Consider the following 26,708-nt stretch of genomic DNA (forward strand, 5'->3'; position numbering starts at 1 on the left):
ATGTACCTTTCATAAAGATATAGGTCATAATACTAAAGATTGCATCAACCTAAAAAATGAGATTGAAGCTCTAATAAGAATAGGTTAGCTGAAGAAATTTGTGGGATAGAGAAGACAAGACCAATCTAGAGCAAACTATAAAAAAGATCGAAGATGGCTTATCTACGGCAAAAAGAAAAGAGCAAAACACAAAAGAAAAAAAACTTGAAGATATGAGCCAATTCAAGAAGAGGTCCAAACTGATAAAATAAAACAATTGGTAGGGTAATTAATGTGATCACTGGGGTAGCTCCATTTCTGCTAAAAGAAAATTTAACCCGGGCATAATTATGATAGTAGGCATTTTGACAAAAAGAGAAAAGACTGGAAAGATGAGCTGATCTCATTTAGCTTGAAAGATCTTGAAGAAATCCAACACTCACATGATGTTATAGTAATCACAGCCTTAGTTTATAACTATTTAGTCAAAAAAATCATATTTGATAATGGGAGTTCAATCAACGTCATGTACTACAGCTATATAAAAAAAATAAGAATTAGTGAAGATCAATTAAAGTCAATCACCATGACATTTGTGGGGTTTGGAATGAGTAGGTATCAGTAAAAAGAACCAACAAGCTTCTAATCTCCTTTGGGATTGAACCGAAGACTATCACCTTGGTTATAAAATTCATGATTGCAAATGTTCCATTAGCTTATAACATGATATTGGGCTAACCTAGTTAGTCTGTTATGTGACTTATACGCTCAGTTCCTCATTTAAAAGTAAAATTCTCAACACCTAAAGGGTTGGAGAAGTCTAGAAAAACCCGTCTATGGCGCGATAGTGTTATGTCACAATAATGAAGGGCATGACTGAAAAGCAGATGGGCAATTTGATAGAAATTGAGGTCAAAAGCAAAGAATGACAACCACTAGAAACCAACAAGAAGTAGGAAGTCATTAGCGAGAGCATGAAACATAAGACTAACTTGATAGAAGCATGCTTTTAAACTGTTTCGAGCTCTCAAGCTTTACAAAAAAAAAAAAACTTTTGTTTTATTTTTTGAATTTTTTGAGATAACTCCAAATACAATCGAGCTTTTAAACCGATGTGAACAATCATATCATTTAGGCCAAGCTAATATGCTAGCCAAAATATAGTATAAAATGAAAAATACATACCAATTTAACTACATACATATTCAACAAGTTATCCATAATATACTTATCATCACGTCAGGATCTATTTTAACAGGAAATGGTCATGACCTAATTAAACAAAAGAATATAATTGGTTAAAAACCAAACTCAGATGAAAATCAATCTGAGTTGGTAGAGGACCTTATAATAGTTCCATTTTGGGATAGCATCCTTGGAAAACACATACAGATCGGAGCTAAACTCCAATATAAAGATCACTTAATACAACTTTTGAAAGATAATACCAACTTATTTGTTTGGACACCATCTGATATGCTTGGGATTAATATTGAAGTGATCATTCATAGGCTGCACACTAATTCTGAGGTAAAATTAGTTCGATTAAAAAGTGAATCTTTACCTCATAAAGACAATAGGCTATTGAGGATGAGATTGATAAGTTATTACGAGTAGGCTTCATTAGGGAGGTTTACTACCCTGAATGGATAGCCAATGTGGTCATAGTCAACAAGCACAACAAAAACTAAAAGATTTATGTTGACTTTATCGACCTGAATAAAGTCTGCCCGAAAGATAGCTTTTTTTTCCCTAGTATAGATCAGTTAGTAGATAATAATGCCAAGCATAACCTTTCCAATTTTATGGATGCCTATTCTTGTTACAATCAAATCAAAATACTGGAGGATGATGAGAAAAAATTAGCCTTTGTTACTGAAAAAAGCCTTTATTGATATAAAATAATATCTTTCGAATTAAAATATAAAGGTAATCTACCAAAGGCTAATAAAAAAGATATTCAAAGATCAGATCGATTGCAACATGTATGTATATATGGATGACAAAATCGTTAAGAGTAAGAGCTCAACTGAGCACTTGAAAGACTTTAGAGAGACTTTCAGCACCTTGAAGAAATATAATATAAGGCTTAACTCGAACAAATGTATTTTTAGAGTCACGTCGGGTAAGTTTTTCGATTACATGATCAATAAAAAGGGGATAAAGGTAAACCCAAAAAAGATTCAAGCGATCCTAAACGTGAAAGCATCAATTTCGATAAAAGAAGTACATAAGTTAACTAGTAGAATAGTTGCATTAAGCCTATTCATGTCTAGATCGATAGAACGATGTCTGTCATTCTTTTAAATCTTCAAGAACGTATTTAATTTCATGTGAACTCCTCAATGCCAAAAAACTTTCAAAGAACTCAAAAAGAGTTCTTATCATTTCCACTTATTTTGTCTAAACTAAAATCCGATAAGATCTTATACCTATATGTAACTAGCACAGCTTAGGCTGTTAGTTTGGTCTTTATCTGAGATGAAGAAGGAAAACAAAGATTGGTCTATTTTGTAAGTAGGGTACTAATAAGACTAGAGGCTAACTATAGTGGCATAGACAAACTAGCTTATGCCGTTATCACCTCGGTTAAAAAACTTAGGCCATATTTTTAAACCTATATAATCCACGTATTAATTGACCAACCACTGAAATAGGTCTTGTAGAAGCTTGAAATGTCAAGAAGGCTAATTAAATGGATGGTGGGCTCAAAGAATTCGACTTACACATATGACCTAGGTTAGCCCCAAAATCATAGGTACTGACAGACTTTGTCTTAAAACTTACCATGGTATACCCTAAAAAAAAAAATCTGAAAAAAAAAACCTTGGATAAAATGATTGGAAACTTTATGTTGATGGATTAGTCATGAGCCACAGTAGATGAGCCGACCTTATTCTAATAAGCCTAAAATGGATACAATACTGATATGCCTTAAGATTCAAGTAGGGCATCCAACAATGAGGCAGGATATGGGACATTGATAGCTAGTTTAAAGTTGGCAACCAAGCTAAATGTTCAACACATAACTGCGTATAGTGATTCTCAACCAATGGTCGATAAAATAAATGGAGAGTTTGAAGCTTGAAAAGATAAGATTAAAAAATATCTGGATAAAATGTTGCCTTAATGGTTGGCTTAAAGAAAGTCGGGGTGAAAAAGATACTGAGGTCAGAGAATTCACTTGCAAACTCTTTGTCTGAGTTGGCTTTAGAAATAACAATGAAACACTTGAACCAATTTTTGATAGAAAAGCTAACACATAAAGGCACTAAGGACAAGCTCGTAGGACAGATCACGAAGAAAGAAACTTAAATGATGTTAATCAAGGCATACTTGGCCATGTAGCACTACATGAAGAAAGAATTTGAGTTAAGGCATTAATGAAAAAGGCCATTCGATACATAATGATTGAAGAAAAATTATATAGAAGATCTTTTAGCCTGCCCTACTTAAGATGTGTTGACGAGCAAGATGCAAACTACATTATGCGAGAAATCCACGAAGGAATATATGAAAGTCACTTCGGATCTCAGTCATTGGCCTACAAAATGCTTAAGCAAGGTTATTATTAGCTTACTATTAGAAGAGATGCAATTGATTTGGTAAAGAGATGTGACAAATGTCAAAGATTCACTCACATGCAATGTTTTTTCTTAATCGAGCTTATTTTGATAATCAGTCCATGGTCTTTTATGCAGTGGAGAGTGGATATCCTTGGACTATTCACCTCAACCATAGGTCAGAAGAGATTTGTTTTAGTGGTAGTAGATTACTTCATAAAATAGCTTGAAGTTGAAGCCTTAACTACTACCATAGAGGTCTAAGTCGAGAAATTTATGTGAAAAAATATAGTCTGTAGATTCGACTTAACTCCATCTATAATAACAAATAATGGCAAACAATTTAAAAATTTGAGATTCAAAGAATGATGTTCAAACCTTCACATCAACCTCAGGTTTGCCCATTCTCGGTCCAACGAGCAAGCCAAAGTTATGAACAAGACAATATTAGAAGCTCTGAAGAAGAGACTCCATACAATAAAGGGGAGGTGGGTTAATGAGCTACTAGGAGTGTTATGGGCTCTGAGGATGACCATGAAAGTACCCACTAGTGAAACCCTATTCCATTTGGCATTTAGAATAGATGTTGTGATACCTGTTAAGATCAATTTTTTGAGCTTAAGAGTTGAATTAAAGTAAAAAAAAATGAAAAAACACTTAAAGTCGACTTCGACCTTGTCAAAGAATAGAGGGACATAGCCCTAACATGGATAGTAGCTTATCAACAAAAAATGATCAATTATTATAATAAAAAGGTCAGACGTAAGCATATTAAAAAAGATGACCTGGCACTTAGAAAAGTAAAAGCTTCAGAAGTAGATGATCGAGGTAAAAAAATTAGCTTTGACTTAGGAAGGACCATATATTGTTAAAAAGATCCTCTATGATGAGACCTACAAACTACAGGACCTGAATGGCGACGTCATCCTAAGGACATAGAACATAGATAATTTAAAGGTATATTATCAATAGCTCGGTCTAAATCGAACTCTCACTTGTATTTTGTAATCAAATACAAAAATTAAATTATGTTTAACGAGCTTATATTTATCAATCTAACAAAATTTGACCTAAAACTTTGATGGATTCTCAAGTTAATTTAATCTAAGAGATTATGTAAATCCTCAACTCAATTAATCAGGCTAAAATTTCTTTGATTAACTGTGCTAAAACTTGTGTGAATAAAGAAAAAATTATGATAATAAAGCTGAGCTAAGCTGAGCTGAGCTTAAGTTTAAATTGATTTGAACAAGAAGTTGTATTGATTAACTATTGTCAACAAATGATGTCAAGCAAATCATTCGTACCTAAGGTCATTACAAAAAATTAACCTCATATATTAATAAAAAATTTACAAAAATAAAAAATAAAAAGTTAAAAATATCATTCATCAGTAACATCGATAGCAGCAGCAGTAACAATGAGAGCAACATCCCATCAATAGGAGCAGCAGTGATGACCTCACATTTCTCAGCCTCATTCAGCTCGATCTCTAAGGCCTTATCCTCATCTTCCTCATCTTCATCCTTCTCGAGCTAATTTGGACAAGGCTTCGATTTGATATTATTGATATTAATATAAAAGATGTCAAGGTTGAGGGCCAAGAATTTAAATTACATCTCGTCTTTGGCCAGCTAGAAGGCACCAGGCATGTTCTTCTTGGATAACTTTACCTTTATTTGGAGGCACTCATTGGAAGCCTTGAACTCTTTCATTGTCTTATTTTTTAGGTTTTTATCTCTTTTTCCCTTGGTCTTGAGCTCGAATTTGATATTTGATATCTCAGTTTGAGCATCATTGAGCTTGAACTTGGCTTGTTCTTTTATTAAGTCAGTTAAGTCTTTGTCAATCAGGATGGCTTCCAGCTTCACTGTCAGCTCATCAATTTTTTTTTCTTTTGCTCAAATTTTTTTGTGAGACGCATTAAGGTTAAATGAAACATTGCCTAGCTCGATTGAGCTCTTCTTATGCTATTCACCAAGGTAGCCATGTCCTTTTTTACCCTCAATACATGGGCCATTGTAAGGTAGGTGTAGTGGAAGGCTTCACTAGTGTTCTTTAGGGGTTAAAGGGAAAATTTTTGTTAGACTGTGCAAAATGACCTCAGACTTAGCAAAATAAATAATACTGATAAAATTGAGCTAAAGTTAGTCAATGCTTATCAAGATAAAGGATCGCGACTTTGTTAAATCTCCTTACCACGACCAGATTGGTGACTGGGTCATTAGTAGGAGTGTACTCAAAGTGGGTGGAAATCTTCTCTGAGCTTGACTTTAAGACCCTAGCCTTAGGGTTTTCTAAGGTAGAAGAAAGGCCTTAACCTATGGCTTTTTGGTAGGATAGGTCTCGGTCAACTCTAGCTTTTGTTTTTAAGCTTGCGAAAGAATGATGCAATAAGGTATTAACCACCTTGTCTTTCCTACGAGATGGGATCGTAAATTAAATTTTTCTTTGGCCTTTATTAGGCTTAGGGGTATATTGGTACAGTTTGAAGTCAAAATCATCATTGCTAGCCATATCTATAAAATCAAGCTAACAGTTAAATAAAAATCAAGTTAAAGTAAAATCTTATGAGGTTACCTTAAATCTACATCAATATTTCATCTCGTTTATTACTTCTAATGAGGACAGCTTATGGGCATCGATGATGACCTCCCCCTTACAGGTATATTTTAAAATTTTATCATGATTTGATATATTCAGGACGGAGAGTCATCGGTACATCCATAAAAGTGTAAGGTATACTCCTTATTTTTTATGCCTTAACCTCGAAAGCAATCTCAACCCTGGGCTCACCATTTTTATTTATTTTTTACTTCTCGCAATTTTTTATTGAGCTTAAACAATCGGTAAGTAATTTCTTATTGGGTCGAGCTATTATATAGTATCACCTACTATCGTTATGATACTTTTTAAAAGAAAAAAACTCCCTGAATAGAGGGAGATAAAAAAAAATATTTAAATGTTGACAAAGAATGATGAAGGCAACTATGTATCGTATAGAGTTAAGAGTGAACTGAATGATAGTCAAATTGTAAGAATTAAAAATTAAAATAAATCAACGATAAAGTGAGAACCTCAGACCGATCATGAAGGAATCCCAATACACATAGGGCCAATGTGACTCCAATCAATCAATGACCCAATCTAAAGAGATTAGTATTATTATACTATACCACTCTCTGAAAAAAAAAGTAGTAGCTAGAGCATGAATGTAATAAGTTTGCCTTTTAGTTTGCTCATCATATATTTGAGGATCATGCTGAGGTCATAAGAAGTATATATGGGGATTTCGACTTGTTCATCTTGCGCTATAAAGTTTTTTTCCCCATCTTCATTTTTCTTGATCGAGGTATTCCTTTTCTTTTGTTCTTCTTCATAACCTTTTTCGTCACGATCTTTATAGCTAAAAGACTCTGACTCCTGAGTATGAGCAAAATTTTGAGGTAAAATAGTGGCTAAGAGTAACTCCATCTTAGAAGAAGAAGGATGAGGTGAAGACCCCTTAGGAGAGGAAGAGATCTTAACAAAAATTGATTAAGGGAGAATAGAAGTGACAATATGAGCATCAATAAGGGAGAGCAAAAGAAGATGGACTAACTTAAGAGATAGAAAAAGATGGTGGATTTTGTAGGTTGAAGTTAATCTGAGCACACAGCTCTTCTGTGCTTAGGACCTTTTTTTTTTTTGCTTGAGCATTCTCTTCATTTTGTCGTTGCCTTCATTGGACATCGAATTGAACCAATAGGTTATCATCTCATAATTATTGCTCTTGATAATTGTTAAGATCAGATCATCATCTTGCTACCTGCGTTGACCTCCTCTAAGTTTTACCAGTAACTCTCGGCCTTCTCAGAACTCATACTAAAAGACATTGTGAAAAATACATATCGAAGAAGGTATAGAAAAACTTTAAAGGTCAAAAAGCTTTTAAAATTGAAAAGTTTAGGTCGGATTGAGAGCAAAGAAAATAGAAAGGTGAAAAATTAAAGCCCTAATGGCTTTTTATATAGACGTGTCACAAATTAGATAAACGACATAAGCTATGCCACATATCGAAGCAAAAGTGAAAAGACGTATTTTTATTTTCCCATTTAAAATTTTTCTACTCAAAATACCTCTATCCTCATTTAATGCTATCAAATCGGTCTAATTGAACGAATCTCAGGTTGAACCAGTTAAACCAAATGACTCTCCAGGGTGAACTGAAAGCTCGATTCACCATAAAAGTTTAAAGTAAAGGCTCAAATCCAAGCTTTTTAAATAAAATACAAGTTTCACGAAAGTCAAATGAACTCCGACACTAACCTCGAATAATTCCAAACAATTATCACCTCAACAATCTTTAAGCCAGTTATACATTCAACCCAAGATACACACACAAATTAGACAACCACTAGGTCAGACTGTAGTTTAAGGCCAATCATCCCCTAAAATCGACCTCCCTTTTATAATGTCAACTTTGAAAAATTGAACTTCCAAATCATCTTTTTTTGCCTATTTGCCTTACACTAGGGGCGTGATCATACATTTAGCAATTTGATACTCAGACTGCTAAATTGAGGGATAGAGTTTAGAGGCATTTGATGGTTAAAAGGGTATAATGATCTTTTCTTTCTATGAAGCCTCTAGCTGACAACTATGGGTATTTTCATCATTTGTACCAACCTAACATATCAAATCAATCAGACATGCTCAGTGTTATATTAGCTCGACATTGTCCTTATTATCCCCTGATGATCCCCTATAACTTATTTATAAATTGAAGGTCCAAGCACCATTAAAACAAGTTCATTCAACTCCTTTTCTCTTATTTCTAATTCTTTTTCTTTTCAACCTTAGTTTTTTCGACTTGCACATTGGAGTGTGAATACAAGAAACACCTTATGTCTTTACCTCAACCGTCCTTTTTTTCTTTTTTGTTTTTCCAGAAACTTCTCGAGGTTAGAGCTTGGCACGAACAGTTAAGATTTGTAGTAGAATTTAGGTAAAATTAAACTTCTCGAAAATAGACCTTTGAGAAATTTTAAGGCTTTTTGAAAATAAATATCCAAGAATTCTTTTAGCTTCTCAAAAATTCATTTCTAGAAGCATTTAAGAATGACTTAATTAAAAATATATGATCATGTGTGCAAATAAAAGAAATATAGTAGTTCTTGAGCATGCATGAAAAAAAGATATTCTTGTCTTGAGAGTTTAGAAAACCAATAACATCTTTTTGCCTTACATTTTTAATAATTTGTCTTCAAAATAGGTATGCATGGATGTTAGTTTAAGCGTCGGCACCTTGTAAAAATAATTTAATTAAATTGCATTATCAAAAATAAATTTTTAAAAATTATATTACGTTTTTTTAAAATTTGTTTTGAAAGATTATAATATAATTCTTGAAATTTATTTTTGAGAATTACATAATTTACAGATTTTAACAAAGAGTTGTATAAACTATTGAGAATATTTTTGTTATTTATTAGAAGTTAAAGTTGATATTTACTGTGCGGATATTTTTGAAAAAAAATTTCAAAGGTGTATAAAAAGGATTTTGTGACGTGTTTAGAACCGTCCACAATAAAATCAACAAGTGATACGAATATTCCAATTTACCCCTGGGCACGGCACATATTCCAATTTCTCGCATCAAAACTTTAAACCCTTCCAAAACCCGTTTAGCCCTCTTTTTGTCTTCGCATCAATTTTTTTTTTCCCCCTGTGTCTCTCCGAATCCAATCATGTCAAAAACGCTGAATCTAATAAAAACCAACGCTTCCAAACACACTTTTTGGATCGTGGCGGGAATAACAGTGGCCGGAATCATAGTTCTGGCGGAGACCAGTAGAAGAAGGAGGAAAGCGATGATCATCAAAAGGGAAGATTTCGGCGCTTTTTTGGAACGCTTCGAGTTGCTTCCTTTCCCTCAGCCGCCACCTCCTGCCGCCAAACTTCCACTATCGGGTCTTACGTTTGCAATCAAAGACATGTTCGTAATTCCACAACTTACTTTCCCCTGCTTATACTTCCCTTTATTTATTTATTTTTTTGCATTATTTATTTATTTAATTTTTTGTAACAGATTTGATGTGAAGGGTCACGTAACGGGTTTTGGGAATCCCGATTGGCAGAGAACACACGAGCCGGCTGATAAGACAGCGGTGGTGGTTACTGCTTTGTTAAAAAACGGGGCTAAATGTGTCGGCAAGACAGTTATGGACGAACTGGCTTTTGGGTAACCTTCTATTTGTCTTTTTTACCCTGTCTAGGAAGAAGGGTATTTGCCAAATGTAATTTTTTGGCTAGAATTAGCCAAATGTGATTAGTAAAAGTTTTGTTTTTTTTTTCAATTGTTAGAATAACGGGGGAAAATAAGCATTATGGAACACCTATAAATCCAAACATGCCGTCAAATGTTCCAGGAGGTTCGTCAAGTGGTTCTGCTGTGGCAGTTGCAGCTAAACTTGTGGACTTTGCTCTCGGTAAGTTCAGTCCTTTACATTTCTCAATAGTCAACTCCAGACAACTTTTCCCTGTTTATTATTTTTTTTTCTTTTGTCTTTTTCATGATTAATTAGTTCCTAGCTTGGAATGTCATACCTTGTATTTTCCATTTCCACCCAGAAAGGGTTTCTGCAGATTCTTCTTGCTGAATCTTTTTGATATACAGGTTGTTTTCTCAGTGTTATCTGAGCATAGAAGGCTCTTTCACTATTTTGTAGGTACTGATACAATTGGCTGCGTGAGAATTCCGGCCTCATTCTGTGGTATTCTTGGGTTCCGCCCCTCTCATGGAGCTGTATCTACAATTGGACTTCTTCCTAATTCTCAAAGTTTGGATGCTATTGGTATTGTAAAGAAAAATTGTGATTTGTCTTATGCTTTAATTTGCAACGAGGCCTTGTTATCTAGATTGTTGAGAGATTTGTTGGATTTCTATGCAGAATGCAGATAATAGCTGTTAGATCTTTGACAGCAGGTTCTTATTCCCTGCTTCTTTGATAAATAAAAATTTCATTTATCCAAAAAAATTTTCTTCAAGCTATTCTGAGTTATAATTCTGCCAATTGGTTGTCTTCACCTACGTTTTTCTGTTAACTAAAGTGTCGTGTGACTGAATGCATGGTTTATTAGTGAATGGATGCGATCTCCGTAAATGGAGCAGACAATTGTGCCCTCTAGGTTTGTGCCACATGTTATTGCATTTCTATTATAAGGATGTCTAGTTCAAACAATTAGCGATTTAATGGACATTTAAGCTTCTGATTTCTTGCTGAGCATTAAAATTCTGGGGAGTTCACATTTCCTTCTTCAAAATTTCTTTTGCTGCTGTTCATGGTTGTTTTCTATTCATTTTGTCAAATGATGATGTCTCAGGATGGTTTGCTCGTGATCCATCTATTTTACATCGTGTTGGGCATGTTTTGCTTCAACTAAAAGCAGTGGAACCTAGGAAGGCAAGACGCCTTGTGTTTGCCGATGATCTATTCCAGCTCTCAAAGGTTCCCAAGCAAAAGACAGTGTATGTTGTTGGCAAAGCAATTGAAAAGCTTTCTGGGTGTAAGTTGCAGGGCCTTCAATTTCTATTCATATCAGTTGTATATTTTTGGTCTGAAAATCATGATCCTAGTCTATACTACCACTTCTGTTAGGATGGTGTGAATTTAATTCTTGACCCTTCTAACTCTTGTTGATTGCACAGACCAGCCTCCAAAACATATCAATTTTGCTCAGTATATTGCTTCAAATGTACCCAGTCTAAAAGGTTTTTGTCAGCATTCCACAAACATGCCAAATGGAATTTCTACTTTGAAAGCTCTTTCATCAGTGATGGTATCATTACAAAGGTATTTGAGAATAATGTGTTGTTTACATGCAGGTGTCCATCCCTCAATCTGTATATTGTCATTATTATTGTGCTAAATTTTTATTTCTTGTTTTTTTTTTTTTTACTGACCAGCTCTCCTAATATCTAGTAGTATTGCTTTCCAGATATGAGTTCAAAACAAACCATGAAGAATGGGTTAAAGATGTCAAACCAAGACAAGGGCCTGAGATCTCTCATTGTGTTCTTGCAGCAATCAACACTACATATGAGAATGTGAAAACTTTATACAAAGTCAAGGCTGAGATGAGAGCTGCTCTGCAAAGTCTTCTAAAGGTTTGCCAGCTTCTTCTCCTCTTTCCTAATGAAGTTGTTGTTCTCCTTTGTTATAGCTATTTACTGTTATTTATTTTCTATAAGTACGTCTACCATATACAAATGAAGTTGTTGCCCTGTTTACTGCGAGAATATTGTTGCTACTATGACAACTTGATAGAATGATCTTGCCTTGCAATAAATGACACCATAGGTCTACGCTTCGGTTGTAATCAGAGAGGAGCAATTTGTATCTTATTAGCAACTTAAACTTAAGATGGTGCTTTTAGGAATCTGAAACAAGCAACAAATGTTGACAGTATTGAAAGGTTGTGAATCTATTTTTTTGTTGTTTGACACGTCATTAACTTAAATATTTTCTTGAGAGACCCTTATAATGCAAAGAGAAAAGTTACCAACTTCAGGTTTTTTAAATTGAGAGGATTGCAGATGTTACTGAAGGTCTAATGTCCTATACTTCCGAGCTAAATTATTAAACTCATTGATCTCTTTAGCTATTGTGTATCTGAGACATGCTTATAGGTTTTTGGATTCTAGAAACACCCAGGCTAACCACATTTCAAAGGTGAATGTAAGATCAACTCATTTTTTTTATAGTAAATTTTTTTTTATAGTTTAAATGTATAAATAAAACATGGGTAATAATTGCTGTCTATCTTGTTAAATGACATGGGAAGTGCAAAAAAAGGCGGTATTTGGCAGTTGGCCTATTAACTATGATTTCCAGGTTTTAGTTAGAAAGTTAAATTTCTGTATGCTAACTTGCGTTTCTGAAAATTTTCTGAATGTCTAACATCGGAAGGATTCATGATGTTTTAGGGTTGTTGCAATAGATGAAATGATAGAAAAGACCAGAAGCATATATTATGGAAGATTGCGAGAATTAGAATTTTTTTTTTTTTAAATGTTAAATGTCTGATGTATATTAACAGCATATACGTAGGTAGATATCTCTGATGAATTTGGGGTTTACTTTTATGGTTCCGAAAATCTCTTGGATTTCAGATGCTTGTCTTGAAATGCTATGTTTAAGGATAATAGGTATGAACTGGTAGTGAATGATCTCACATCACTGAGTTATATTTTTTGTTTCAGGATGATGGAATATTAGTGATTCCCACAATTGCAGATCCTCCACTAAAGCTGAATTCAAAGAAATGGTATTCCAATGAGTTTCGCGATAGAGCATTTGCATTATTGAGCATTGCTAGCATGTCTGGGGGCTGTCAGGTGGCTTGATGTTACCAGGCTTAATTTTTCATTCTCGCGTGTTCTTTTGTAGCATGGACATCAGTCATTTGTTTAACCTTACAATCTCCTCCCAGGTTTCTGTTCCATTAGGAAAGGATGAAGGTTTTCCTGTGTCTGTTTCATTTATCACATACCATGGAGCGGATAAATTTCTTCTTGATACAGTTTTGGATATGTACACATCTCTGCAAGACCAAGTCAGTATTGCATCCAATTCAGCACCATTGCCTGATGTCAATGGTATTATGGATGCTTCCGAACTCTTGAAGGAAAAGGTTTGCCCGCCTCTAATATCTTTCAATATCTTACTGGTTTGATTTGCCTTACAAAATTTCTACCAATGCAAGTGATGTAATAGATTTGAAATTTGATCCTTCTGTTGATGGGACTTGTCAGTCTCCACCTTTTCAGTTACGACTCATCCAAAAAGAAGTTTTAGTTTGTCTGGTTGTATTCTTTTCTGGTCATAAGTAGCTTACTAATTGCCCAGTTGGGAGCACAGGGTACCGCAGTGGGAGGGTCTCCCTACTGCCCTGGCCCCCAATTTTTTGCTGGTTCCATTCGTGCTCTCAAACAGAGCTTAAATGGTATATTATTTGATAGTTTTTACATACACTTGACAAGTAACAGTAGGAAGATTGCCTTCTTTTTAGTGGGGATAGATGAGTCCTTGAACCTGTAAAGAAATGATGGTTAACTGCATTTTCTCTTTACTTGCTGAACTTCTACCTTTTTTTTGTTAAAGTTTGCAACACTTCTAAGAAAACTCTTATTTTGGTCTCTCATTTTCTAAGAAAATTCTAGATTTAGGAGAGACCAAAACTTCTAGAGGTAGACCATGAAAGACGTGAATGCAAGTAATAAAAAATGATATGAGGGTTAAGGAAGTAGATGAAAAGGCTGTTTTTTATAGAAATGAGTGGCGCAAGAAGATTCAAAACTACAACTTAACATGATTCCTGTTTTGGCCTTCCATACTGCCTATCCCAAAGTTATGGGATATAAGACTTAGTTTGTTATTGTTGTTGTTGATGTTGTTGTTGCAACACTTCTAAGAACTAGCATCCAGCATGTTATGTTTTTTAAGTTCATATATGGGAAACTTTAGTCATAAGCATTGGCACTTGATTATTTAGATCTTATTGTAGTGCTTTCTGCGTTAAATGCCATAGAGATCACTTTAGTCTCACTGTCTAACATTCATTAGCACTTGTGATAATTTGAGGTCTAACATTCATTTCTTATGGATAAGTTGTCTGAAGCAATTAAAATGCTGGTTTGGTGTGAGGTTGCACTTGATTTTTTATGAAAATTTACAGACAGTAAACAATAAGTGAAGAAAAAAGGTCTGCCATTATAAGTTTTTCTTGACAAGTTTTGAATCAGGGAAATGCTGCATTCAAGGGAATGCAATGGAATAAGGCTGTCAAGTACTATAGTGAAGCTATTAAGTTCAATGGGACAAATGCAACATACTATAACAACCGGGCAGCAGCTTACTTGGAACTAGGATGGTATAGTATCTCTTAGATTTGTTGCCATTCTTTTCATTGCATTGTTTTGCATCCACATACTTCCTAGGGGAACTGATTCTAGAATATGCAGCTTCCAACAAGCTGAAGAGGATTGCAGTAAGGCAATATCACTTGACAAAAAGGTAATTTAGGAAACATGTGATGGTAACTACGATGTTCTTTGATGAAGTAGCTCTTCTTTGACAGTTAAATAGTGGAATTTAAAATGTGTATGCACACATGATTAAAAAGAGCAGTTATGCTCCAGTGATGTTATTAATCAACTAATATTTTTGTGCAGAATGTGAAGGCATATCTGAGACGTGGGACTGCCAGAGAATCACTACTCTGTTATAAAGAGGCTCTTGAAGGTGAGAATACTTTTGTAGTGCTTATTATGCCTCACATGTGATATGACACTCATTTCCACCCAGCTAGCTAAAATTATTGACAAACACAACTAATTATGCATTTGCAGCTCTTTTTTTATTTTAAATATCTTTTGATGGCAACTATAACAGATTAAAAGTATTATAAATTCCTAAATCCACACTGGTAGTATATGAAGCTTTTTTATTTTTCCCCCTTTTTTCTTTCCTGCCCCTTCCCTTTCATCATACCGATGGTATCTGATGTTTGAACTTTTAGAACTTTTGGATGAAGGTGGTCAGTTAGGCTACATAGTGATAATACTTGTCCTTTGTCATATTGGTTGGTCCATTCTTTACATGCTGGGTTTCCTACTTGATGTGGGGTTTAGGAACATTAGTACTAACATACATAGGGAATAAATGCCCTGGTAAGTTCAGCAAATAGTTTTTCCTGATATTACATAGTAGGGAACATGCATGCGTGCAGACCAAACTACATAGTCCATACGGTGTTGGAATCTGTCAGAGTTTGAGAGAGATGAACTTAATGGATACATATTTCACTCTGTAATCCTTTTACTCCCTCATTCTGATGAGAGTTTTTTTTTTTTACGGGCCACGATCTATTTGCTTCTTGTAATTTATGCGTGCAATATTATGCCTATTAAGCAGTTCATTGTTTTGGCATCAGCAGATTTCAAACACGCTCTGGTTCTAGAGCCACAAAATAAAGTGGCTAGCCTTGCAGAAAGAAGACTAAGAAAACTGATTAGTTGATTTTCCCCTGCTCTCCTTACATCTTGTCTAACAAATATGACAAACATTGAAGGAAGATACATGCAGAATCGTCGCGCAATGTCAGCCCTTTGGATAAAAGGGAAAATAAAAATAAAGCTCGCTGTTTATAGGGTTGCTCCATTTTTTTTGCTTGGCATACTCCCCTGCTGTACTTACGTCTTTGTCTAACAAATAATTTGTTGATATGTCTCCTTTCAATAGCCATGAGGAGGTTTTAAAAATTATTTAAAATATCTCGAGTTGGGCTCTATTTTTTTAATTATAATAAATAAGATATTATTAAAAATCTCATTTTTTTTCAATATTTATAAAGTGCATATATATATATATAAAATAATGTTTTAATCAATCCAAATCAATTCAGATTGGATCATGAGTCTATTAATATGGATTCTTGAATTCATATCAATTTTACCATTTTAAAAATTTTGCATGTATTTTTTAGGATAATAATGTTTGGATTGGGATGATTTCTTTCTCTTCGATTTTGATCTGACTCAACAATGTTTTATTTTTTATATTTGATTTTGATTTGACATAAATAATTCATATTTAATATGTAATCAATTTGAAATTAATTTAATAATTTTAATTTAATATAAATTTATAAAAAATATTTTTTTTAATATAAATTATATTTTAACTTTTTAAAATATAATATTTTATTAAATTAATATATTACAAATAATTTTATTAGATATATATATGTATATAAAATTAAATAAATAATAAAATTATTTTATATATGAATTTAAATAAAATATCTTATAGCCTATTCTATCTCAAATTTTTTATAATGCATCCACCCCGCTTTCGATCCACCCAATCCCTGACTTGAAAACACTGTCCCTATCAAAATCAGAAAAAAATCAAAATATAGACTGATTTGGCTGTCCGCCTATGTCCAATCCATACTCCAAATAAACATTTCTTAACCTCTCTCAAAATTCCATCGTTTCCTTTCTTACAATACAAACAAACCATAAGCCAAGAAAAGAAAAAGGCAAACGAAAGCATGGGCATGATGGAGAACTTGCCAACTACCATACCCCCTTTACTCCCCCGAAACATGGTAACTTCTATGTTTATTTATGCCGACAAAACCCTCTTCAACTTTGCAGAAAAATACAAGCTACTTCAAACAATTCGCTATGTTGTCATCACTTCTTTTCTCTTCTCTCTACGCTTGCTTCCTCCTATTTTCCCTTGTAATTCACACATGTTTAAGCCCCAGAAAAATGATGGCTGCGTCACTGCTCGTGGGGTTGGCGACTCGGGAATCGCTCGTGCGCTTTCACAGATACTATCTATTGTTAATGACATTCCTGTTAGCTCAAGAAAGTATGAAATCGTTCGATCTTTAGCGGAAAGACTTATAGAAGAGAACCATATGGAAGGCATCGAAACTTTACGTGAAGTCAACCGTACAGTTTTGTCAGCGGCCTTTTCGAGGACTCTTAGCCAGCTTGAAGCTACAATGGTGGAATTGAGGCAAGACAGGGTCGGTCACGATGGCGCGGGAACTGGACCGGTTCTATATCGGTTGAACATGGTTTTACGGGCTGTTCGATCAGTTCGGGGTGGAGTTTGGACTAAGGTAGGGAGGGGGAGAGAGGATGTGAACCGGTCAGGGAATTCAGCTGAGAAACTGGCTGCTGAGCTGCTTTGGCTGGCGCAGAAGTTGTCTGCTTGTGGGTTTGTAGAAGAGGCTGTTGACCAGTGGGCATCAGCTTCAAATTTGGCTTGGCTTTCTCTTTCAGCTGAGCCGAGGCTTCAAGGTTCCCTGGTTAAGGTTTCAGGTATGTTTCCCATTCTTCTTCCTCCACCAATTCCGTTGGCTGACAGGTTTAAGAATATTCATTCTTGCAAGGAGCGACTTATTCTTTCTTGCGATTGGTTTATTTTATCCAAATTCGCATATCCTTTTCATGTTGTATGACCAATATTTTCGTTTGTCTTTATTAGCTGCTTCCCACCAGTCTTCTGAGTTCCAACGGTCCACGTTTTCTCACCTGTGGCCACCCAATTGTGATGTCTTTTCCCCCTAGAATTTCACCTTAGGAATTATTATGAAATGACTCCGACTTTTGCCCTTAACTTGATTGTTTCTTCTATATCATTATCATAACTGTGTAATCAGAATTAAATTACTGTACACGAGCATGTTTCATTCTTAACATAGTTGGATTAGATTTAAATAGCATTAAAGCTTAGTCTATTATTGATGTTAGAAAATAGTTTTTACGGTCAAAAATTATTTTTGATTAACCATAAAAAAGAAGTAATTTTTAAATTTATAAGTTTGATATTCAAACTTAAAACAAAAAATTTCTTCCATAGATGCTTTTACAGTGAAAAAGTATTTTTGGATGATGCAACGCTTCCCATATTTGACATTTATAACCTAAAGACAAGTACAAATTATTACTAAAATTTATGTAAATGCTAAATAGGCATTTTCTTCATTTCACAGTGTTTCAAAATAGTTGCAACCAACGCTAATTGTACATATTTGTTGAATCATGACAGTAAAGATCATGATCCAATTCATTGGCAGGTCTCTATTGAAGGGCCCGATTGAAAGTTTGTGATAATTTGATGAATGAAATTGGGAGGTTCTAGTTGAAATTTGTGATTGCCACAGTTATTTATTAATCTGAATATATTCCAATTCTTGAAAATTTAAGATTGTTGTTCCTTATTTTTTGCTTAATTATTCAAATATGCAGCGTTCTTATTCAAACAAGCCAAGGATATGGGATTCGAAGTGGAAATGACTGAAGAAGGCAACAAAGAGAGCCACAGGCAAACAAAGATGAACATGCTAACTTCATGGTTGCCATTGCTGTGCAGAGCTAGCAATGGCACTGATGTGCCAATGCTCAGAACAAGTGAAAGAGGTGAGCTAGAGAAGGTATTGGAAGTGACCATAGAACAGCTAGAACAAGAAGAGCAAGAACAAGTACTCTCCCTATGGCTTCACCACTTCACATATTGCCCATCCTCCGACTGGCCCAACCTTCTTGCCTCGTATGTTCGCTGGTGTACCACTTCTCGCAAGCTTTTGATCCTCAATTGAAGATGTAAACTAGAATATCTTGTGTAATACAATAAAAAGTCTACTCTTCAGCAGGATGACAACTAAGTTGTACACGTGGATATGAACCCGTTAAATGGTACTATAATTCTTCCGTTTATTACAAGTCTTGGCAAATTCCTTGTCATCATGAGATCTATTGCAAGAGGTTACTTATAATCATTTTAATTGTTTTACTGATTACAAAGCCAAAGGCAATTTTGTAAGAACAGAAATTACTACAGCACAAGTTGCTTTGAGTAGATGTCAAATTTCTCTGATGTAGATAGCTGTGGCTCCTGCAAATCAAGAATTCTTTGTTTTCAAACTAAAATTCTTTTCAACTTTTCAATGATATTTATTCAGTTATCATTAGGTATAGAGAAATACCTGTGTTGTCCCAAACAAAACTTTGTTAATGAGAGCTGCAATTGGACCAGTTAGGCGCAAACCAGCTTTAACATCACGAATTGCATTGCTCATTGCATTAAGCAAGCGCCCATACGTCAATCCAGGTTCGTTTTGCACAGCTTGGATGAAGCTGAACGTCATGGCACCAGTCCTGGTATTGTTTCCAGTGAAAGCCTAAAGAAAACAATTCAAACAACAATCTAAGCTAATGGTATTAGTCAGGTTTAATGTATTAAAGGGTTTTTTCCTCTACTTCTTTCTTCGCTAATGTCTATTTTCTAATTGTAGCTAAGGCATAACTTCAATGTTAACAATTCAAACTCCAAAAGGAGGTTCCAAATTCGAATTCCCTCTGCCAACTTAACCTATAAATTGATTATATCTGATCAGATCATTAGATGAATCAAATAAAAGATTACTCACAGTGGTATCTGCAGAGTTTTGATTATCATCACAAGCACTAAAACAGATGGCTATTCCTCCGCTTGTACCCTTGTAAAATAAGGGGTTTCTCTGATCTTCCCATATATAGAACCCTTCCCTACATAATTGAAAACAGAATGTAGAACAAAAAATGAAGTGGATATTCTGGAAGCAGGAAGTTTATAGGACAATAATGGACTGGATATCAATGAAGCTAGACAATTAAAGATCAAAATTGAATAATAGCTCATGCAAAGGAATTTTACAAATAACTGACTTGTTCATCCTGCAAACATAAGGCAGATCAAGAACAGTTCCGCTGTAGCAAGCATCAATGATTGCATGGAGTGTGGCTCCTCGGGGCAGTGGCCTTACAATGGTGTCATTAATTTCATCATCGATTATATTCCCTTCAGTCTCATGATCGAGAGGGCACAAGGCTTCGTCGTATCCATCGACCTCATCATGGTTATAATCAATCTGCCGCGTGCCGTGACCAGAGAAGTGAAACACTAACGAGTCCCCTGACTGGCAACCATAGACCAGCCATCTCAGGGCTTTTCGGATATTCTGTTTCGTTGGGATCTTGAAAGGGTCTGTCTCTTCCTCTGCAGATTAATTGAAGCAGAGTTAACATAAACAAAATGGAATTGATTAGTAGAAAAAGAGTTGAAAGGAAAAAAAATTGGTACAGCACCTGTGAGCATGAGAATAGAGTCATTTGGAAACCCCAGTTTCTCGACAAGAAGGTACCTCATACATTTGACATCATTGATACTTCCTCCTAGCCTGTAACTCTTGCCCTGGTAATTCACCCCGCAAAGAAGTGCTCTTTTCCTTCCGTGCACTGAAACAAAAGATAGGGGAGGTCGTGGCTGCGGAGGTCGCTGATGAGGAGCATACACATATGGAATTCCATACGTTCCTGACCCAGGATAGCTATCACAACCAAACCACTGGACACTGTTAATAACCTAACTGAACAAGAACAAGCATAACGCTAATAATATAAAAATACTACTTAAAGAGAACCTGGTCCGGCCTGGTCCTAGGAATGAGTCATGGACATAACTCCAATGGCCATTGGGCCGAGCATTACTTGTAAATGGGGTGATGGTATTGGTAATGGCTTGGCACACAGCACAACGAATGGTTTGTACCTCCGGTGGAACCATCAGGTACAGCCCACATCCACTGCATCGCTCTCTTCTTGCCATTGCTTCTGCTTATGGATTGTTAAATTTTGTCGATTGATGCGTGCAATAAAATGAAGATTTAAAGCTGTAAGGATGGGTTGGAAACAGTGAAAGGAGCCAACAGGCACGTAATTTGTTAGTAGAATGTTAAACTCTTAATTTCAGTAGTGACCGGTGCTTAATTGTAACGACGTCAAATACCAAAAAAAGCAAAAACAAAAAAAACAAGAAAGGAGTGGTGAGTAAGCTAGTTTTATCCTCTTATCATTTAGACATTCGATTCCGCAAGAAAATTGGTGGAGAACCAGATTCAATTTCTTTTTCTTTTTTCTTTGGTGGAATAAATATCCTTGAACCTGTATGCGGATAAGATTCGTCATGCTCTGCTAGGTTTCTAGTCAAATCAACTTGATAGCTATCCTTTACGATCTTTAAAACGGAGCCAGACTGAATAATGAAAGACATTGGGAGAGAGAAACCTGATTTGTGAAATACATCACAGGATTGAGCTGGTTACTGAGTATTCAGGCAGCGTTGTTCCAAACACAAAAAACTGGAAGCATGGTTTCTAGTGTAGCATAAACATATAACACTGAGGCCTGTTAATCTAGGTATGTTTAGTGAATAACAATAACCATACATGAAATCCAACAATGATAAAAGGAGATTGAATTATGGTCACCACTTTCAAACTCTCAGAATTTGACTCTAGAAATCTTCACAGAAGTCATGTCTTGTCCTGGTAACGCCTTTCTCTTTTCTTTTTTTTTTTCAAAATGTAGATCATGGAAAGTTTTGTTTCTTAAGTTCTGGTAGAAATTTTGGCACTAATGTCAAATTAATTTGATCAATTATTGTATTTTGAGAAAATTGTTGAATGTCTGGAAAGCAAGAACTAAAACCTTTCCTTTTTCCAATTGTAAGAATTAAACAGTTATTAGTCGCTACAAGAATCATAATGTAAAGGGTTCCTACCTATGAATTTACCTGAGATGGAGGACCATGACTTCAAGGGGGTATCAAATACCCCCATCACTCTTTTTTGGGCTAAATCTAGATGACCGGTCTCTACCTTGCTTTCAAAACTTTATTCTTTTGGGAAAATAACATTTCATTTCTTTTATTGTTCATTGTACAATTTGAAAATTGGTCACAAAGCCTTCTTATTTTGGAATGAACAATGAATTTTTTGTTCTCCTCCAATGGAAAGGGAATATCAAAAAGGAAAAGATTCAACCATCTTTAACTAGCCGCTGAAAAAAATGGTGCTAAGATTGATGACAATTTATCAGCGTGGATTTTTTTTTACAATATATCAAATTTAAAATTTTTATTAATGTTTTTATTGAATTGTTTTTAATAAATAACTTTACGAATCTTACATAAAAAACTTCATTTAAAGATTTTTATCTAAGTCTTGCCTATAATTAGATATGGGTCACTGCTTCATTTGAGCTTGCAACACAATAATTTACAATTATATGTAAGTTTGATAATTCGCGTATTTATATTATTAAAATGTTGCGCCTGAAGTAATAATCACAACAATACAGAAGTAATAGACAACAATCAATAATCAAAGATGTAGGAAAAATAAAGCACACCAAGATTTACGTGAAAAACCCTCCAGTGTAGAGGGAAAAAATCACGGACCACCAGAAAAATCTTCACTATCAAATAATAGGTATACAAAGTTCTTCTCTAGCTAAAACTAGAGCTAAACAATAACTAGAGAAAACAATTGGAGAAATCTCACCAAATAAGTGACTCAACAAATACACCCTGGATTTGTTCCTAGAGAGCTTCAAACCCGATCTTCACTGCTCAGAATGTAGAACTCTAAATCATAAAGCTCCTGACAAGGTTCCAACTCAATCGGACCACGGATCGACTTCCGTTCAACCAACTCTCGCTTTTCCTTTTTCTCTCTGCTTTTCCTGGCTTTTCCTGGCTTTTCCTCTTTCTCTACTTGGTTTTCGACACACACATAAAACAACCCCAACTCTTTTTATTAGGTAGCTAGGGCTCTGTGTAAAATGAAAGATCAAGGCCCATGGCCTTTACTTGGTCCAAAACCACTTACATGAGGCTGGACCCCATTTTCCTAACAATCTCCCCCTCCAGCCCCATTAGGAGGAGATTCATCACCATAACAATTTCATTTGGAACTTACCTTGGCCATGGAACTCATGTCGGCCAAGTTACTACAAAGCTCAAGCTTTTCCCTGGGAAGTATCTTAGTTAACATATCTGCTACATTCTTATCAGTATGAACTTTTTTCAACAACATCTGTTGTTCTTCAATCACTGAACGTAACCAATGATATCTAACATCAATGTGCATTGTTCTAGCATGGTACATGGTATTATTACTCAAATCTAAAGTACTCTGGCTATCACAAAATATCACATACTCTTTCTGATTCAACCTCAATTCAAGAAAAAAACGTTTCATCCAAAGCATTTCTTTACATGCTTCAATTGCTGCAATATACTCAGCCTCTGTAGTTGACAAAGTAACACACTTTTATAACTTAGATTACCAAGATACAGCTCCTCCTGTAAAAGTGAACAAATACCCTGAAGTAGATTTCCTACCATCAAGATCGCCTGCCATGTCAGCATTCATAAACCCTTCTAGAACTGGTTGTGAAACTCCATAAGTCAAGCACATTTTTGAGCTACCCCTCAAATATCTAAAAATTTATTTCACTGCTTCCCAGTGAACCTTTCCTGGATTAGAAAGAAATCTGATCACTACACCAACTGCATGAGCAATGTCAGGCCTTGTACAAATCATAAGATACATTAAAGAACTGATTACAGAAGAATAAGGAATACTAGACATAGCTAGTTGCTCTTCCTTAGACACTGGATAAGATTTCTTACTTAGATAAAAATGGTTGGCAAGTGAACTGCTAACTGATTTAACATGTTGCATGTTGAATCTACCAAGCACTCGTTCAACATACTTTTCCTGTGACAACCATAGCTTTCTAGCTTTTCTATCCCGGATAATGTCCATACCAAGAAACTGCTTTGCTGGACCTAAATCTTTCATATCAAAGGACTTAGACAATTGTTCTTTCAACCTGTAAACCATACTAGCATCTTATCCTACAATCAACATATCATCAACATATAATAATAGGATAATGAAGTTATCATTAGGGAATTGTTTAACATACACACAAGAATTCGTTGCTATTCTTTTATAGCTATGACTCATTATAAAAGAATCAAACTTCTTGTACTACTGTCACAGAGCTTGTTTCAAGCCATACAAGCTTTTCTTCAATTTGCAAACTAAGTGCTCTTTCCCTTTCACTTTAAAACCCTCAGACTGATTCATATAAATGTCCTTCTATAAATCACCATGCAAAAATACAGTTTTAACATCAAGTTGCTCAAGCTCAAGATTCAAACTAGCTGTCAATCCCAGTACTACTCGAATAAAATTCATCTTTACAACTGGAGCAAAAATCTCATCAAAATTAATGCCTGATTTTTGAGAAAAACTTTTTATTATCAATCGAGCTTTGTACCTCACTAGTTTGTCACCATCTTTTTTCAACTTGAACACCCATTTATTCTGTAATGGCCTCTTCTCTGTTGGAAGTTTAACAAGATCATAAGTATCATTCTTTCGTAATGACTCAATCTCTTCTTTCATTACTTTTAATCAGTGCTCTCTATCCGAAGTAGCCTGCACATCTTGAAAGCTTTCTGGCTTCCCTTCATTGGTAACTAAAATAAAATTTAAATTTGGATACCTGGTAGATGGCCTGCACTCTCTAGTAGATCTCCTAGGCTGAAACTCTACATCACTTGATGTCGAAGGTAGCTCCCCCTGCTCAACACTTTCAGGTAGAGAGAATTGCTCCTCTTACTCAAAACTAATAGCATCTGGCTCATCACCAACTGTAGTTGGCTCATTCATATCCTCAAGTTCTGTTTCTTGCTCATTTTCACCATTTGTGGCTCTTTCCTGTGGAATCCCTGTCGGTGTTGAAACATCACACTCAACAGTAACCCGTGTAGTCTTCTTATTTTTCTTAAGGTCTGCTATAGTTCTTTTTCATGAAAAACCACATCCCTGCTTCTGACTGTCTTTCTCTTTACTGGATCCCATATCCTGTAGCCAAATTTCTCATCATCATATCCTACAAACACACACTGTGTAGCTTTACTGTCAAGCTTTGATCTCTGCTCTTTTGGTACATGCATGAATGCTTTACACCCAAAAACTTTTAAGTGAGAGTATGAAGTATCTTTTTCTGTCCACACTCTTTTTGGAATGTCAAAGCCCAAAGGAACTGATGGTGACCTGTTAAGTAAATAACAAGCAATGTTGATTGCTTCACCCCAGAATGGCTTTGGTAATTTTGCTATCCTCAACATACATCTGACTTTTTTCACAATTGTGCGATTCATTCTTTCAGCTATACCATTATGTTACGGTGTTCCAGGTTCTGTCTTCTCATGCCTGATCTCATACTTTGAGCAATACTCTTCAAAGTCTTTAGATGTGTATTCCCCACCATTAACAGTTTGAATACACTTCAAGGGTAACCCTGTTATCCTTTAACCATGGCATAAAATTTTTGAAAATACTGCAGTACCTGACTTTTGTATTTCAACATATACACCCAAGTCTTACGTGAAGCATCATCAATAAAAGTAACAAAATATCTGCTACCACCTAATGACTCAACCTCAATGGGACCACATACGTCAGAATAAATTAATTCCAATATATTTTCTTTTCCCTGAGAACTTTTACGAAAAGAAACTCTATGATGTTTACCAAACAAAAAATAATCACATGAATCGAGAGACATATTGAGAGACTACCTTGTCAAAACCTGTAACCCTTTTTCACTCATGTGTGCCAGCCTCTTGTGCCACAAGTTTGCTAAAGCATCATTTTCAATGGTATTTACCTGGTTACCATTCAATTGCATCCACGTCTTATATATTGTGCAGCATAGTTTTCCCTTTGCAACTACCATAGATCCTCTGAGAAGCTTTCACTGTCCATTCTTTTGTCGATTTTCATATCCTTCCTTATCAAGGACATTAATAGCAAGCAAGTTCATTCTCATATCTGGAATGTGTCTGACATCCCTCAAAGTCAACATGCAGTCTGTACTAGTTTGTACAACAATATCACCAATCCCAACAATCTGTGACACACTCTTGTTTTCTATTTTGGTACAACCAAAGTCTCATACTTTGTAAGTTGTAAACAACTCTCTCTTAGGAACACAATGATATACCGCTCATGTGTCAACTATCCACTCAATGTCGGGATCACTAACATGATTACAATCATCATGTGCACAAACCAAAGTAACTGAATCACTATCTAAATTTACTGCTGCAACATTGCCATCATCTGAACTCTTACTTTTATCATCTTTTCGCTCTTGCTTCAATATTTTACAGTTTCGTTTTATATGACCTGCTTTACCATAATAAAAACACTTCACTTTACCTCTAGACTTGGATCTATGTTTAGACTTACCACTGTCTTTTGAGTCCTAACATCTATCAATGTTTCTACCCCTATTTTCTATGACCAGAGCTTGATTCTCAGGGTCTACATTTTTTCGCCTTGCTTCTTCATTAAGCATACTGTCCTTTACCATCTCCAATATCACCTTATAATCAGGAGCTGAATTAAGAACAATCACAACTAGAGTATTCCAACTGTCTGGCAATGAACCCAAAAGAAATAATGCTTTCATTTCATCATCCATCTTAAGCTCCATAGTAATCATCCGATTAAATATATCTTAAAAATCACTCAAGTGCTCTATAACAGATCGTCCATCCCTGTACTGTAAAGTTGCAAGCTTTTTAACAAGCATAACTTTATTCATACATGTTTTTCTCTCATACAATGCTGTCAATTTTTCCCAAACAATGTAAGCATCTGACTCCTACGTTACATGATGAAACATGTTGATATCAA

General features: G+C 35.2%; 3 protein-coding genes across 6 annotated transcripts; 2 read left to right on the forward strand and 1 right to left on the reverse strand.

The window, feature by feature from the left end:
- The first annotated feature begins 9,139 nt into the window (after positions 1–9,139).
- Positions 9,140–15,911, forward strand: LOC111295227 (outer envelope protein 64, mitochondrial-like). 4 transcript variants are annotated; one of them, XM_022888633.2, is made up of 13 exons: positions 9,148–9,519; positions 9,613–9,765; positions 9,888–10,012; positions 10,253–10,378; positions 10,908–11,090; positions 11,233–11,377; positions 11,523–11,691; positions 12,787–12,921; positions 13,017–13,217; positions 14,329–14,456; positions 14,548–14,599; positions 14,758–14,827; positions 15,522–15,911. In XM_022888633.2, exons 1-13 carry the CDS (start codon positions 9,272–9,274, stop codon positions 15,602–15,604), a joined length of 1,818 nt encoding a protein of 605 aa, XP_022744368.2. In that variant the 5' UTR covers positions 9,148–9,271; the 3' UTR covers positions 15,605–15,911. The 4 variants fall into 4 exon arrangements, with proteins under 4 accessions (XP_089601501.1, XP_089601500.1, XP_022744368.2 ...); XM_089745374.1 differs by having other exon boundaries at positions 9,144–9,765; XM_022888639.2 differs by lacking the exon at positions 10,253–10,378.
- A 358-nt stretch (positions 15,912–16,269) lies between these two features.
- On the forward strand, positions 16,270–18,828 carry LOC111298356 (uncharacterized). Its single transcript, XM_022893101.2, has 2 exons — positions 16,270–17,424; positions 18,355–18,828. The coding sequence occupies exons 1-2, from the start codon at positions 16,641–16,643 to the stop codon at positions 18,702–18,704; spliced, it is 1,134 nt and encodes a 377-aa protein (XP_022748836.2). The 5' UTR covers positions 16,270–16,640; the 3' UTR covers positions 18,705–18,828.
- Positions 18,772–20,918, reverse strand: LOC111295258 (metacaspase-3-like). The gene is made up of 6 exons (XM_089745376.1): positions 20,568–20,918; positions 20,233–20,474; positions 19,813–20,143; positions 19,536–19,653; positions 19,092–19,286; positions 18,772–19,000 (listed from the first exon to the last, which is right to left on the reverse strand). Exons 1-6 carry the CDS (start codon positions 20,750–20,752, stop codon positions 18,941–18,943), a joined length of 1,131 nt encoding a protein of 376 aa, XP_089601502.1. The 5' UTR covers positions 20,753–20,918; the 3' UTR covers positions 18,772–18,940.
- Positions 20,919–26,708: the final 5,790 nt, after the last annotated feature.

The sequence above is a fragment of the Durio zibethinus genome, chromosome 16 (assembly GCF_047325235.1).
Source record: "Durio zibethinus cultivar Kanyao isolate XHJ-2024 chromosome 16, ASM4732523v1, whole genome shotgun sequence".
Classification (NCBI taxonomy): domain Eukaryota; kingdom Viridiplantae; phylum Streptophyta; class Magnoliopsida; order Malvales; family Malvaceae; genus Durio; species Durio zibethinus.